Source organism: Talpa europaea (assembly GCF_964194135.1).
Source record: "Talpa europaea genome assembly, chromosome: 5".
NCBI classification, from domain to species: Eukaryota; Metazoa; Chordata; class Mammalia; order Eulipotyphla; family Talpidae; genus Talpa; species Talpa europaea.
In genome coordinates this window covers 100,221,004-100,236,195 of record NC_140071.1, presented here as the reverse complement: position 1 = coordinate 100,236,195, position 15,192 = coordinate 100,221,004, and the positions used below count along the sequence as shown (strand labels likewise).

Sequence of the window (15,192 nt, the reverse complement as noted above, 5' to 3'; positions counted from 1 at the left end):
GGAAATTTTGATGAAATGGGTGGACTCTAACTCAAGTCCTTAAAACCAAGTATGACCTGGAGAAATGCAGATAGAAAGAGAAGGCCCATCCCAGTGAATGCAACAATAAGAACCAAAGAACAAAGATGACAGCTCCCTTCCCAAGACGGCTTGCCCGTGTCTCTTTTACCAAGCCTGTCCCTTTCTGCCTGCTTATGTCTTCTTCTCCTTCATTTTCTTCTGATAAACCTGCCCTTTTGGATATATTAAGAAAAAAAGAGCAAAGATGAGAACAGATCAGGAAATTCTGGAAGAATGTTTTCTCTAGAGTAGAGGTTCTATTCTAGGAAAGAGGGGTGCTGCAACTGCCAGCCTGGGAAGGCTGAGCTGTGTCAAGGTCATGGGCGTAGTGTATAAAGAAGATTTTGGCCATAAACAAGATAAAGCAGACTGAGAGACAAGAGTGAGGGAGAAGAGCAGTGGGACAATTGTGAGGTGATGAAGGCCTATACCAGGCTGGTATTCAAATGAATAGAAAGGAAGATACACAGTTTAGAAATACTATAAATGAAAAATCAACAGAATTTATGAAGTATTCTCAGATATTTTATTTAAACTTGTGAATCTAAAAGAATGGTAGTTCTTTTAGAGAAAGGCCTAGAAAAAGTTTGATTGGATAATTACAGTTTAGTGTTAGCCATATGAGTTTTTAGGTGGACTGTTGAGCATCCAACCGCAGGCATTCACCAAGCAATTAAGGTGAAACAAGGTCAGTGGTTAAGTTTTCTAAAGGAGACACTGTGGAGGAGAAAACAGGTCATTGAAATAGAGACAATACTAAAAATTCTATAGTCAAAACAAATTATTAGGCCTAATTAACTATTACAAGTAAATTGCATTTTGAAAATTAAAAATATCTGTTTTAAATTATTTCAGTGATTCAGCATCCTAAATGGCAATCTGCCAGGGCTGAGCATTTTACATAAGCTACCAGCTTCTATCACCTCTTAGACTTCCATGTTGAGGGCACAGGGCCACCCCCACATCCCCTATTCTGTATCAGAAAGAAGTGAACTGGGAGTTAGGAAACCAGGGTTCTAGTCTCAGGTTTTCAGTATAGTCATAGACAACTCGACCTTTCTGGATTTATCTCCTCATCTCTTCAAATGCGGGGATTAAAATACATGATTGCAGGCCTCCCTGGTGGCGCAGAGGTTAAGCACCGCATTATGAAGCCATTCACTGCAGCCTCTGCAGCACGAGTTCGATACCCGTCCAGCCAGCAAGCAACCCACATGGCGCAGCATACCTCTCCTGTCTTGCCCGCTGCTCCCCTCAGCAGTGTACATTAGTCAGTATGCCTGTGCTGTTCCCCACTCTGTCTCTGGTGAATCCTCTCACTGTCCCACAACCCCGCCCCGTATCACTGGCCTATACCCCAGCTCTTGTATGCATAAATAAATAAACCTTTAAAAAAAAATAAAGTACATGATTGCCATGGTCCCACCCTACTATAATACTCTATGAATTTGGTAGCAACAAAAGAACATAAGAAAAACCAAGTCATTGTAGATTTGGGTGGTCAAGGAAAGTTTTGTGAAAACAATAGGCTCTGATATGGTAATTCAATAATGTCATGTCCTAAATAAATGATCATACCTAATTATTTTAGCAAAAAAGTTATTTAGATATCTACAAATACCTCATAATACTCTATTAATTGGGTCAAACTTTAATTGACAGTAACTGTAATTCATTCTTTTTTTTTTTTAATAGAGGTATGTTTTTATTTATTTATTTGGTTGGTTGGTTTTTTTTGTTTATACATGCACTGGGTACAGTCAGAAGCGCGGGAGGGTGAGAGAATTCACCAGAGCCGGAGTGGGGAGCAGAGAAGGCAGAAGGACCGAAGTACACTGCTGAGAGGAGCAGCGGGCGGCAGGAGAGGTCTGCCACCGCAGAGGCCGCGGGCAGCTTCGCAACCCAGCGCTCAACCGCTGCGCCACCAGGGAGGCCCTGTAATTCATTCTTAAATATATTTACTTGACTCAGCTCATGAAAGGATTAAAATGCTATTAGAAAAAACACAAGTACAACAAATCTAGCACCTTAAAATAGTATCCATTTATTATTCAAAGTTCTGTATGTCCACAATCTAGGAACAGCTTAGCTAGCTTTTTTCCTTTAAAATTTCATTTTCAATTACTTGAATAATGCATTTAAAAGTAAATAGCTTAGGGTCCTCCCCGGTGGCGCAGCGGTTGAGCGCTGGGTTGCAAAGCTGCCCGCAGCCTCTGGAGGAGGGTCCCATATGGCGCGCAGACCTCTTCTGCCGCCCGCTGCTCCCCTCAGCAGTGTACTTCGGTCCTTCTGCCTGCTCTGCTCTCCACTCTGGTTCTGGTGAATTCTCTCACCCTCCCGTGCTTCTGACTGTACCCAGTGCTTGTGTAAATAAATAAATCTTGTATAAATAAATAAATCTTTAAAAAAAAAAAGTAAATAGCTTAAAGTTCTTAAAGTGAGACATTTTATCCTTGTATGTATGTATACATTTGTGTATGTACATGCATGCATTTATTTATTTCCTTTCCTACAATAATTATTTGTCTGGTTAAAGAGTAGAAAGGGTAATCTTCCCAGAAAGTAGATTTTAGGATATATTTTTGACATATGAGAGCTAACACTTGATCATTTCTGTGTCAAGCATTATCTATCTGTTTCATGTGTTTTTATAAGTATTAATTTTATCCTTACAACAACCCCATGAAATAAGTTTTATTATTATGTTTGTTTAATAGAGGGTTAAAAGTGAGCTTTGGGAAAAAGTTACTGTAGGTTTAGGGAGGAAGTGTGAAATCATCTAGAAGAGTCTGGGTAAATGGACAATAAAAAGTAGCATGACTAAAACTAGAGCTTGCTGGAGGTAAGTGGTCATAAATTAGAGTAAAATCAGTTTTCGCCCCATAAACACTACATTTTACACAATTTAAAGTGATACATGAGCCCTATGAAGTTAATCTATGAAATCACTGGATATTAACACCTTTTGCCTCACAGAGAGAATAGCACTCATGCCAGCAGCACTTAATTCCTAAATTGCCTGAATGTGTCAGTATGACGTGAAATATGTTATTAAATATGAATTGATTAGTCATGAAAGCATAAAAAACAGAGACACAGCCAGTGTAGGCAGAATTAATTCAAATAATTCAAAAGGGAGAGCCAATGTTTTTTTGTACACAGATTCCGTTGGCAAGCCTATGGTTAGTGTGGAGATAAACGCAGGGAGCTTAGTCATCTAACTTCAAGTATTGTTATAGAGCAGCCCCGATATTAAACGGGTTCCTGGCTGTGGGTCCTCACCCGCGCGCTTTAAAGAGACTTATGAATACTCTACTACAGACACATGCAAAAGGGTTAATAAAAGGTTTATTTACAAGAGGAAAGGAAATAAGGAAAATGTACAACTCAGGGAGAAAATAGGGAAATAAAGTCTTTAATGCGTCCTACCCGATCCGACGACCTGGAAACCCAAAGTCACTCTTAGAGCTGGCCGGGAGCCCAAAAATGGAGAGCCCCCCAAAGCCCACGTGTCTGCCTTTTGTATCCACCTGGCTGCTTAACCCCACCCTCAGGTCCCAGCCACCTTCCCTTTGGTGGTGATGGGATTTGGAGTTCCCAGTGTCTTTGGCTTTGACCTGGGGTGGGGGTGGAGTCCACAAAGCCTGTATGGAATTTGCTTTGGGACCGCCTTTTCCCCCTAACAGTATCACAGCCCCATTGTAAAGATATCATCCTTCTTATGAGGAAGATGAATCAGTCTGCACAGATTGATTCCATTTGATTCACTAACACCTTGTAATGGTTTGATTCCTGTCTAACCAACATAATTTTACTTCATGTATTTTACCTCTGGAACTATGATCGCTTCCTAACTTACTAAACAATCATTTAGTCTCCTGAGCTTGTAAATTTTGAGTCTGCCCTAAGAAAGATATGGTCTCAATATTAGTTTTTTTGTTTGTTTTATAAATTCTAAATGTGTTTATTTACTTATGCATACAGGAACTGGGGTGTAGGCCGGGGATGCCGGGTGTGAGAGGACTCACCAGAGACAGAGTGTGGAGCAGGACAGGGGGATGCATTTCTACTGAAATACACTGCTGAGGGGAGCAGCAGATGAGACAGAAGAGTCTGTTGCACCATATGTGGGATAGCTCCCTGGCCAGGGATCAACTCAGGCCTCAGCAGTGATAGCACTGAGACTTAACCCCTATGCCACCAGGGAGACCCCCCCTCAACATTAGTTTTATTAAAATCAATTTTATGAGTCTGCATCATTTCATATAACCTTCCCAGACTGAATCGGGATGAAAAAGACAGCTTAAACAGTCTGAACACAAGTGCAGAAATTGAAAGAGTAATAAAAAGTCTTCCTAAGAACAAATGCCCAGGACCAGACAGCTTCTCCAGTGAATTTTACCATACCGTCAAAGAAGACCTAATACCTATCCCTATTCAAACTAACAACAAGAAAAACCAAAAAAAAATCAAAGAGGGTGAAAAAGCCCCCAACACATTCTACAAGACCAACATCCTATTCCCAAAACCAAACAAAGAAAGTACAAAAAAAGAAAATTAAAGACCAATATCCCTGATGACTATATATGCAAAATCCTCAACAAAACCCTAGCAAACTGAATACAGGAATATGTTATGAGACTCATCCCTTAGGGATGTATGTCTGGTTCATCCTATACAAATCAATCAGTATAATTTACCATATCAACAAAATGGATGACACAAATCACATTATCATTTCAATAGATGTTGAAAAAGAGTTCAATAAAATTCAAAATCTATTTATAATAAAAACACTCAGTAAAATGGAAATAAGTGTAACTTATCTAAACATTATAAAAGCTATATATGACAAACCCAAAGCTAACATCATACTTAATGATGAAAAGAATAAAGCATTTCACTAACATTAGGAACAAGACAAGGATGTCCACTGTCACCACTATTATTCTGCATAGTATTAGAAGTCCTACATGAAGCAATTGGGTAATAAAAAGACATAAAAGAAATCCAAATAGGAAAAGAATTCAAACAGATATTATTTGCCTATGACACGTTTATTAATATAGCTAGAGGACCCAATGACTACTAGATATATACTAGAGAACCCAAAAAATACTAGAAATAATAAATAAATATAGCAAAGTGGCAGGATGCAAAATCAATACACAAAAATCAGTTGCAATTCTATATACAAACAATGTCTCAGAAGAAAGAAAAATAAGGAAAACAATCCTATTTACAATCACACAAAAAAGAATCAAACTTAACAAAGGAGGTAAAGGACCTATATATTAAAAATTATAAGACATTGTTAAGGGAAATAAGACACAAGGAAAATAGAAAGATATCCCATTTCATAGGATAAACATCACTTAACTGGCAATATTACCTAAAGCAATTTACAGATTCAGTGCAATAATTCAAAATTCCAGTGACTTTTTTCAAGGAAACTGAACAATTATAAAATTTATATGGCTCTGAAAACTACTGCAATCCTAAGAAAAAAGAAGAAAAGTAGAGGCATACTTTCTGACTTCAAACTATATTATACATCAACAATAATGAAAATAGTATGGTACTGGAACAAAAAATAAACTCAGACCAACAGAATAGAATAGAAAGCCTAGAGATAAACACACACAAATATGACAGTTAACTTTTGACAGGGTGTCAGGGCCATACAATGGAGAAAGAGAGTTTCCTTAAACAAATGGTGTTGGAAAACATGGACAGTCACATGCAAAAAACCCCCACAAAAACTGCATCCATACTTAACTCCATACACAAAAATTAATTCAAAATGGATTAAAGATTTGGAACTTTAAACTATAAAATACTTGAAAGAAAATATAGATGACGCACTATAGAACTTCTACTACCAAACATGTATTTGGTGACTCAACTCCAATGGCAAAGAAAATCAAAGCAAAAATAAACAAGTGAGACTACCTGTCAAACTAAGAAGCTTTTGTTCCTCAAAATAAACCATCACATAAACAAAAAGGCAAACCACAGAATGGGAAAAAAACACTTGCACATAACATATCTGACATGGGGCTAATTTCCTAAATTTACAAAGTACTAATACAATCCAACAAGAAGAAGACAGACAATGAATTCAAAATTTGAGCAAAAGATCTAAACAGACACTTTAAAGAAGACATTCAGATGGCTTACAGATATATGAAAATTGCTAAATATCATTTATTAAAAGAAAAATGCAAATCAAAACCACAATGAGATGCCACCTCACTCTTGTGAGAATGGCCCATATCAAAAAGAATGGAAACAACAAATGTTAGTGAGGATGTGGTGGAAAAGGAACCCTCATTCACTGTTCATGGAAATGCAAGTTGGAAAAAAGTATGGGGATTTCTTAAGATAATAAAAATGGAAATTCTGTTAGATCCAACAATACCTCTGTTAGGAATTTATCCTAAAAATGTAAAAATTCTGATATGAAAACATTTATGTACAACTATATTCATAGCAGCACTGTCCACAAATGCCAAGGGATGGAAAAAGCATAGATAAATGGAAAAAGAAATTGTGGAATATATATTCAATGGAATATGGACCCTGCTTTAAATAAATGAAGTCAGAAAGTGTAAGATAGATATCAGATAGTTGCATTCACCTGTGAAATATAAGTAACAATAGCAAAAAAAAAAAAAAAAAAAAAAACAAAAAAACCCAAACCCCCCACACAAGCTAAATACATCAGGAATAAATCTGGGACTTAGTGAATGAAAGAATTTAGTGGTTTCCAGACAGAAAACGGGGAGAGAGAAAGGAGGTGTGGTAGGAGTATTGGGTATTCTCACATGTTCTTTGGTGGGGATGAGGGAACATTTGCACATATAGAGGAGCAAAACTATAACACAAAATTTAAAAAACTTTTTAAAAAGTGTCTTATTAAATAACTGAAGAGTTAACAATTGGCAAAATACCAAAGAACTATGGAGAAGGATTACTGGTGCATGGTGGTGGATGTGGTATGAGAACATATATCTGAAGAGGTGTGCACCCATACCCCTAAATCATACAGTGTAATAAACCAATGTTACTCAGAAAAAAATAATGTAATTTAAAAGGAAAAAGGTACAAAAATTATCAAATCATTAATTAAACTAAATACTTACATTGTGACTGTGACAAAATCCAATTCCATTAATAATCTGAAACAAGTACTTTTGAACTAGTTGGTAATCTAGTCCATTTGGAAAGAGTTCCAAGTCATCAAGAATTGTATGGTCAACAAATTCAAAGACTAGGTACCATCGTTTTTTTTTCTTACATACTTCCAACAGATTGACCAGATTTTCATGTCTTAGTTGCTGTTATAAAAGAAAACACACACACACACAAAAAAAAAAAGGTTTTATTAAAATTAAATTACTAGCAATTAGTCACATCCTAAAGTAGATTTTAGCGGGAGAAACATATACAAAACATACATAATAAGTATGTATTGTGAAAATATATTCTGGTCTTTAAATTATAGTCAAAAGACCATATTGCTCTGTTCTCTTTTCAGAGAACACAATTTAGTCAATGGAAAAAGAAATGTTGCTCCATCTTTGATGATACCAATACATCATCTGTGGTTATAGAGTAGGCAAGGCAAATTTCCCCAAAGTTTGTGACATATCCTGAAAAGGTTAAAATAAGAACACTTTTCTTTGATACAATAATGGGAGCAGGATTCATGAATTGTCAGTGGAAGCATTCCTAGAACTGACTGGCACCAGAGAACAGCAAGGCAGGGCATGCTGAGTAATCACCTGAAAATTCATTTGCTGGAAGCAATCTGTAAGTGAGGCAGAATGGAAGGCAAAACAATTTATCATGAACAAACCTGCAACTATAAATTTCAGGGAAATTAAAGACAACAAAACTCAATCCCACACACAGGCCTGTTCTAAGCAACATTATTGTGAGCCATAGAGAATTTCTGCTGGCCAAGAATAAGGTCAGTATCTGTCCCTCAGTGAACCTCCCACAAATAACTGATCAAGAGAGACCTGGCTGATTTTGTTAAAAGATAAGAAGCACTCAAAGAGAAATCAATCAAGGATCTACTGAAAGACACTCGAAGAAGAGAGAAGAGGGCCTCCCCGATGGCACAGTGGTTGAGCGCTGTGTTGCGAAGCTGCCCGCAGCCTCTGCAGCGCCGGTTCCATGCCCGGCAGCCAGGCAAGGGTCCCACATGGAGCGCAGACCTCTCCTGCCCCGCCGGCTACTCCCCTCAGCAGTGTATTTCGTCAGTCTGCCTGTTCTGTTCCCTGCTCTGGCTCTGATGAATTCTCTCACCCTCTCGCGCTTCTGACTGTACCCAGTGCTTGTGTAAATAAATAAATAAATCTTAAAAAAAAAAAAAAAGAAGAGAGAAGAAAATAGATATGGCAGATAAAACCTCACCAGAAAGTGTTGCCACATTTAAAGGAAAAGTAACCACTAGAATACAGCCCTCAAAATTCTCAAGGAAAGAAAGCAAAATTCAGGAACTTTATCTATCCCCAACAAAGCTGTCATTCAACTATAAGAAGAAATTTTGAACATAAGCAGTGAATCATTAGTGCAGGACTAAGTCATATATATGTGGGCACATGGTCACAAAAAAGGTGAATATTTAAAACCCAAGGATGTACAGATAATATTACTAATAAATATTAGGAGAAAAAGATGGTATAAATAAGATAATAGAGTATGTATGCAGATTTCCTTATCAATGGATAAAAGCTGTATTTTTTGACCTGGAATTTTTAATTACAAGGTCTTGTTATATTTATAGATTTAATGGTAATCACTAAAATGAATTTGATAGCTTCTAAAATCAAATGGTCGATGAAAGGGAGAGAGGAGGAAATAGAGGTATGGTGATTAAATTGCAAAGGATTAAGTATATCAATAAAAGGTAATGAAAAGTACAAATAAATTTTTTCCAAATTACTAAAGGAAACAACCAATCTGAAAACAAGAAATCAGAGACTATATAGAAAAAAGATTTTAAAGGAGTAATAAACAACATAATATTATAAATCATAGTAACTAATACATAGAGTTTACTACATTCTAGGCATTATTCTAAGCACAAAAATCCTATTAAGTAAGTTTAATTATTGTCCTGCTTTATAGATGAGGAAACTAAAACAAATAGCATTTAAGTAAATTGTCCAAGGTCACATTGCAATAACTGTAGAGGCAGTGAAATGAATGACCACAATGATACAAGGAAGAGCAGGAAGGGTTAGTATTATTTTATTGTAAGGTACTCATACTACTTATGAAGTAATTTAGCATTATCTGAAAATGGATTTGGATTAGCTGCAAATGTATATTGTAAACTCTAGGGAAACCACTTTAAAAAACCATGTATAATGGTTCAAAGATGCTCAAACCTTGAATTTGGATTAATGTACTGTACTGGGCACATCTGCACACACATGGCAGAGGCAAATGAGCATACTCTGGAAAAAGATAAATTTATCTTACTCTCAAAACATTTTTACAAGTAAATGTTTAAAAAACAATATCCAATACAAAAAGATAATGAAAAACACAAAATAACAAGACACCATAAGCAAGGACTTTAAACTTACTAAGGAGGTTCTGGTCTAGTAGAGTGTCAGTGGCAGAACAGGGAAATTTCTAGCATAAATAATTGTTAACTGGTAAAGGTAGTCAACTACTACAAAGGGTAAAAAAGGACACTAAGGGAGATTTTCATTTTTTCATTTTTTTGTTTTGCATTTTTTAAATTTTATATATTTCTTACATCACTTTTCATTTTTGCACAATATTTGCATTTTCATCTTGGTTATAGTCCCCATACAATTCCCGCCACCCTTGTTTTGCTCCTACTCCCTTCTCTCCCTGTTGTAGTGTGTCCCTAGTTTATAGTTGTTTGTTGATTTTGATTTTTACTTTATTATAATTAGTCTTTTTCTTGGTCCCTTATTTAGGTTTTCTAAATTCCTGCTATGAGTGAGGCCATCTGGTATTTTTCTTTTTCTTTCTGGCTTATTTCATTGAGCATGATCCCTTACAGCTCCATCCATGTTGCTGCAAATTGCATGAATTTAACTTTATTGATTGCTGAGTAATATTCCATTGTGTATATGTACCACACCTTCTTGATTCAGTCATCTATTTTTGGGCATTTGGGTTGTTTCCAGTTTTCACCTATTGTAAATAGTGCTGCAATAAACATAGGGGTGCAGGTCCCCTTTTGAATTAATGTTTCTGTATCCTTTGGGTAAATACCTAGGAGTGGAATTGCTGGATCATATAGGATAAGGGAGATTTTTAAAAGATAGTAAATCCAGAGGGCCTCCCTGGTGGCACTATTAAGCTATTGCCAGGCACTGCAGCATGAGTTTGATCCCCAGCAAGGGAGCTAACCCACACAGCGCCGTACACCTCTCCTGTTGCCTGCTGTTCCCCTAAGCAGTGTATTCTGGTAGAGCTGCTTGTTCTGCTCCCAATTCTGTCTCTGGTGAATCCTCTCACTCCCTGCACCTCTGGCCTGTACCCCTGTTCTTGTATGCATAAATACAAGATTTATTTATATGCATAAATAAATTGTTAACAAAAGGAAATAAAACAAAGGATGAAAGTTAGGTAAAAGGAAAATAATCCCTAATGGAAACTTCAGAAGTAAGATTGAAGAATAATGGAAGGTGGGCCTCCCCGGTGGAGCAGCAGTTGAGCGCTGGGTTGCGAAGCTGCCCGCAGCCTCTGCAGCGCCGGTTCGATCCCTGGCTGCTCCCCGGCCACCGGAGGACAGTCCCACATGGCATGCAGACCTCTCCCGCGGCCCGCTGCTCCCCTCAGCAGTGTGCTTCGGTCCTTCTGCCTGCTCTGCTCCCCGCTCTGGCTCTGGTGAATTCTCTCACCCTCCTGTGCTTCTGACTGTACCCAGTGCTTGTATAAATAAGTGGATGAATCTTTCAAAAAAAAAAAAAAGAAGAATGGAAGGGATAAATTATAAGTATATCCTAATAAATATTGACTGAATAATTTTAACTATATATAGAATTAAAATGCATAACAGGAACATCACATATATCAATAGTGATATAGATAGAAGGAAGATGCAGGTGTAACTGAAATTTAAAAAAATTTTTTTAAAGACCCATCCATTTATGCATACAAGAGCTGGGGCATAGGCCAGAGATGCCGGGGGTGAGAGGATTCACCAGAGACAGAGTGGGGAACAGAACAGGCAGATTGACCAAAGTACACTGCTGAGGGGAGCAGTGGGCGAGTCAGGAGAGGTCTGCTGTGCCATGTGGGCTGCTCCCTGGCTGACGGGGATTGAACTCGTGCTGCAGTGGCTGTGGATAGCCTTATAGGCTGCGTCCCAACCCCTGCGCCACCAGGGAGGCCCCTGAAATTAAAATTTGTAATGTTCTTGCAGTGTGAAAGTACTCATTTGGCATCAATAAATCAAGTTTGCATATTATAATACCTAGGAAAATCTCTACAAGACAATCTCTAAAGAATATATGACAAAGGAAGTCAAGAAAAAAGTGAGTGCAGCTAGGAAGATGATAAGTATAAATCCAAATATTTGAGTAATAACAGTAAATAGACTAAAATTTTCAATTAAATACAAACGCTATCAGACTGGATGAAATGAAAGACCAACCACATCTGTCTTAAAAACACACATCTTACATCTAAGGACATAAAAGGGTTAAAAGGAAAAAGAATTACATATATATGCCAGATAAATAACTTTGAAAACAGCTGGCATAACCATACAAGACGAGGTGTACTTTATGACACGGAAAAAAGAAAAAAAAAACACAGACGGTTATAAGGCTATAAAACGTTTATGGACTAGACTCAATATTGTAAAGTCATCAATTCTCTTCCCAAATTAATCTACATATGGTTAATGAAATCACAATAAAATTCCTAGAGATGTTTTTGTGAAAACTGATAGACTGGTTCTAAAATTTACTTGTTTGTATGTTTGTTTATATATGTAATTGTTTTAAGATTTATTTTTTTATACAAGAACTGGGGTATAGGCCAGATGTATGGGAGGGTGAGAGGATTCATCAGAGACAGAGAGGGGAACACAACAGGCAGACTGACTGAAATACACTGCTAAGGGGAGCAGTGGGCAAGATAAGAGAGGCCTGCTGTGCCATGTGGGTATCTCCCCCGCTGGTTGGGATCTGGTTCTAAAATTTAATTGGAGTCCTGAAGTGGTCAAGACAATCACAGAAGACAAAGTCGCAGAATTTATTCTATCAAATATAAAAGTGACAGACTAGAATAAATATGATTGTGGGCTTTTGCCACAAACTTTAAGGACATAAAACAAAAGATGAATTCAGAGCAGTGAAGAAAACATGGTGTTTTCAGTAAATACATCTGGAACAACTGGACACCCATAAGGGAAAAATAAGACTTGATTATGCCATATATCATAATTAAAATCAATTTTAGGTGTAGAAAAATATAAGTATGAAAAGCACAACTATTAAGCTTCCAGATAATAAAAGATTAATAATGAAAGCTAGGTAGGGTAAGACTTCTTAAATAAGATATAAGTGGTACAAGTCATAAAAGAAAACATTAAACATTTTACTATATTGAAATTAGCTATTTCTGTTTAGCAAAAGATACTATTAAGAGGGCCTCCCCGGTGGCGCAGCGATTGAGCGCTGGGTTGCGAAGCTGCCCGCAGCCTCTGAGGCGCCGGTTCGATCCCCGGCTGCTCCCCGGCCACCAGAGGAGGGTCCCACATGGTGCGCAGACCTCTCCTGCCGCCCGCTGCTCCCCTCAGCAGTGTACTTCGGTCCTTCTGCCTGCTCTGCTCCCCGCTCTGGCTCTGGTGAATTCTCTCACCCTCCCACACTTCTGACTGTACCCAGTGCATGTATAAACAAAAACAAATGAATAAAAAAAAAAAAAAAAAAAAAACACATGCCTCTTAAAAAAAAAAAAAAAAAAAAAGATACTATTAAGAGAGTGAAAAAAATCTTAAAGAAATTACAGTTAAAATTATAATTTTAATTATAATAATTAGAAATTCATGTTTATTTGGTGAATGTGAAAAAATCAAGGGAGGGGATAACATGCAAGTCAAGATAAAGTTTATCTAAAAGGTGAAGGAGAGGTTAGTGACTAGGATGGGGCAAAAAATGGGTTACTAGCAGTGTTATATTTCTTGACATACATGGTGGTATGTACATAAATGTTTGCATTCTAATAATCCACTGAGTTATAGTTTTGTGCACTGTCTACACGTTGGTTATACCTCAGAATAAAAAACATTGAAAATAAAATATCTAAAATTAACAACTCAGTGTTGGGGATTAATGACATATCAAGAAGAGAATTAGTGAACTAGATGATAGGTCAGAAGAAACCATGCAAAACGGCACACAGAGAGACTGATGGCAAGAAAAATGTAAGAGAGGAATTTAGTGAGAAGATTTAATATCTGTTAGCTGGAATCCAAAAAGCAGAAGCAAAAGGGAATGAATTTAAATAAAATTTGAAAGATAAAAAGCAAGAATTTTCCAGAATTAATTCAAGAAATAATGTATATATGTTGAAGGGGGCCTGAAAATTAAACATTTATCTATTGCAACAGATTAGAAAAGAGAACTGCAAAATAAATCCATCCAAAATAAATAAAACGGATGAAATACTAACAAACAAAAATTAATGAAATAGAAAGGAAATACATGATAGAGAAAATCAACAAAACCAAATGATTTTTTTTCTAAAGGTAAATAAAACTTAATATATTCTTAGAGTGAACGAAGAGAGAGTAAAGAACATTAACATAACAGGCCTAAGACTGCTATCCTTACAAAGGTATGCTTACAAAATGAGCTGTTGGCTGGCACCTGGGAACTTGGACTTCAAGAGGGTGCTCTTCAATTCCAGAACTGATAGAATGACTTACTTTGCAAATATTATTTTTATGCTCAATACCTGCAATCCTTTTGAGAGTCTGGATTTGGTAAAAGGCAGCCTGAGGGGGCTTATATGATCAGCTCCCAATAAAACCTTGGACATTGAGTGTCCAATGAATTTCCTTGGTAGACAATATTACCATGTGTAGTCAAAACTCATTGCTGGAAGAAATAATTGTATCCTGTGTGACTCTACTGGGAAAGGATTCTTGGAAACTTGTACCAAGTTCTGGAATTCAACCCATGTGCCTTTTCCTTTTACTGATTTTGCTTTATAAGCTTTCACTGTAATAAATCATAGGCTGAGTACTATGAGTGCTTTGTAAATCTCAAAACCAGTGTTGGTCTTTAGAACTCTCAACACAGATTATAGACAGGCAGGCAGATAGACAGAGAGTAGCAACAAACACTTTAAAAATCTTGTTATATTCACGAGATAAGTGACTATGCATATATAGTCATTTTTTTGTTTATTCTCCCAAAGAAGAAATTTATACTTCAAATCTCGTTATGAAAATAAAACAAATATAAAACCACAGTATTTTTTTGAAAAATGTAATCTTTAGAAAAATCTAATCTTTTTCAACATTTGATTGAAGCATACATGTATTTACTCACCTTTAGTAACTTGATTTCTCGCATAGCAATTTTTTTAACCATTTTGTCATCATCGCTTTCTAAAAACTTCTTGATGGCCACAATTCTTCCACTATCTTTATTCCTACATTTCATCACCATTCCATAGCTTCCTTCTCCAACCAATCCTAGGTTCTCATATTTTTCCATTTTAATTTAAGACCAGTTGGAATTTTTCTTGCTGTGGAAACCATTATTAACTCTAGTAAATGATGCTGAGTATGTTAATTTCTTCCACACCCACCTCCCAGAAAATTAATTCTTTCCCAAGTGTTTTCCATGTTAGAGCAGTCACTGTGTTTTCTCTCTCCTGTGCTTATTCACAATTTCTTCTTGTTTTCACATCTAAGCTTTGTTTTCACAATATTTGCACAAATTTCATAAGCAAGGCAGGCAAATTAAAGTTAGTAACTTTAAATTTAAATTACTAAATGGCATGTTAATGAAATTCAACATATTTTTAACTCAGATAAAGCAGTAATTGCACTATCAGTCAAAACAATTATGGCTTACTTTGGAAAAACACAATTCCTTTTCATTCAAAGGA

General features: G+C 36.6%; 1 protein-coding gene across 1 annotated transcript in view; it reads right to left on the bottom strand.

The window, feature by feature from the left end:
• The window catches only part of CDKL2 (cyclin dependent kinase like 2), a gene marked incomplete at both ends in the record, with an annotated part of 34,812 nt that extends 20,017 nt beyond the window's left edge, over positions 1-14,795 (bottom strand). Inside the window, 2 exons of the mRNA XM_084233110.1 lie at positions 7,206-7,400; positions 14,628-14,795. Of these exons, the coding sequence (XP_084089236.1) occupies positions 7,206-7,400; positions 14,628-14,795 (363 nt within the window). The remainder of the gene's footprint in view (positions 1-7,205; positions 7,401-14,627) is intronic.
• Between the last annotated feature and the right edge of the window lie 397 nt (positions 14,796-15,192).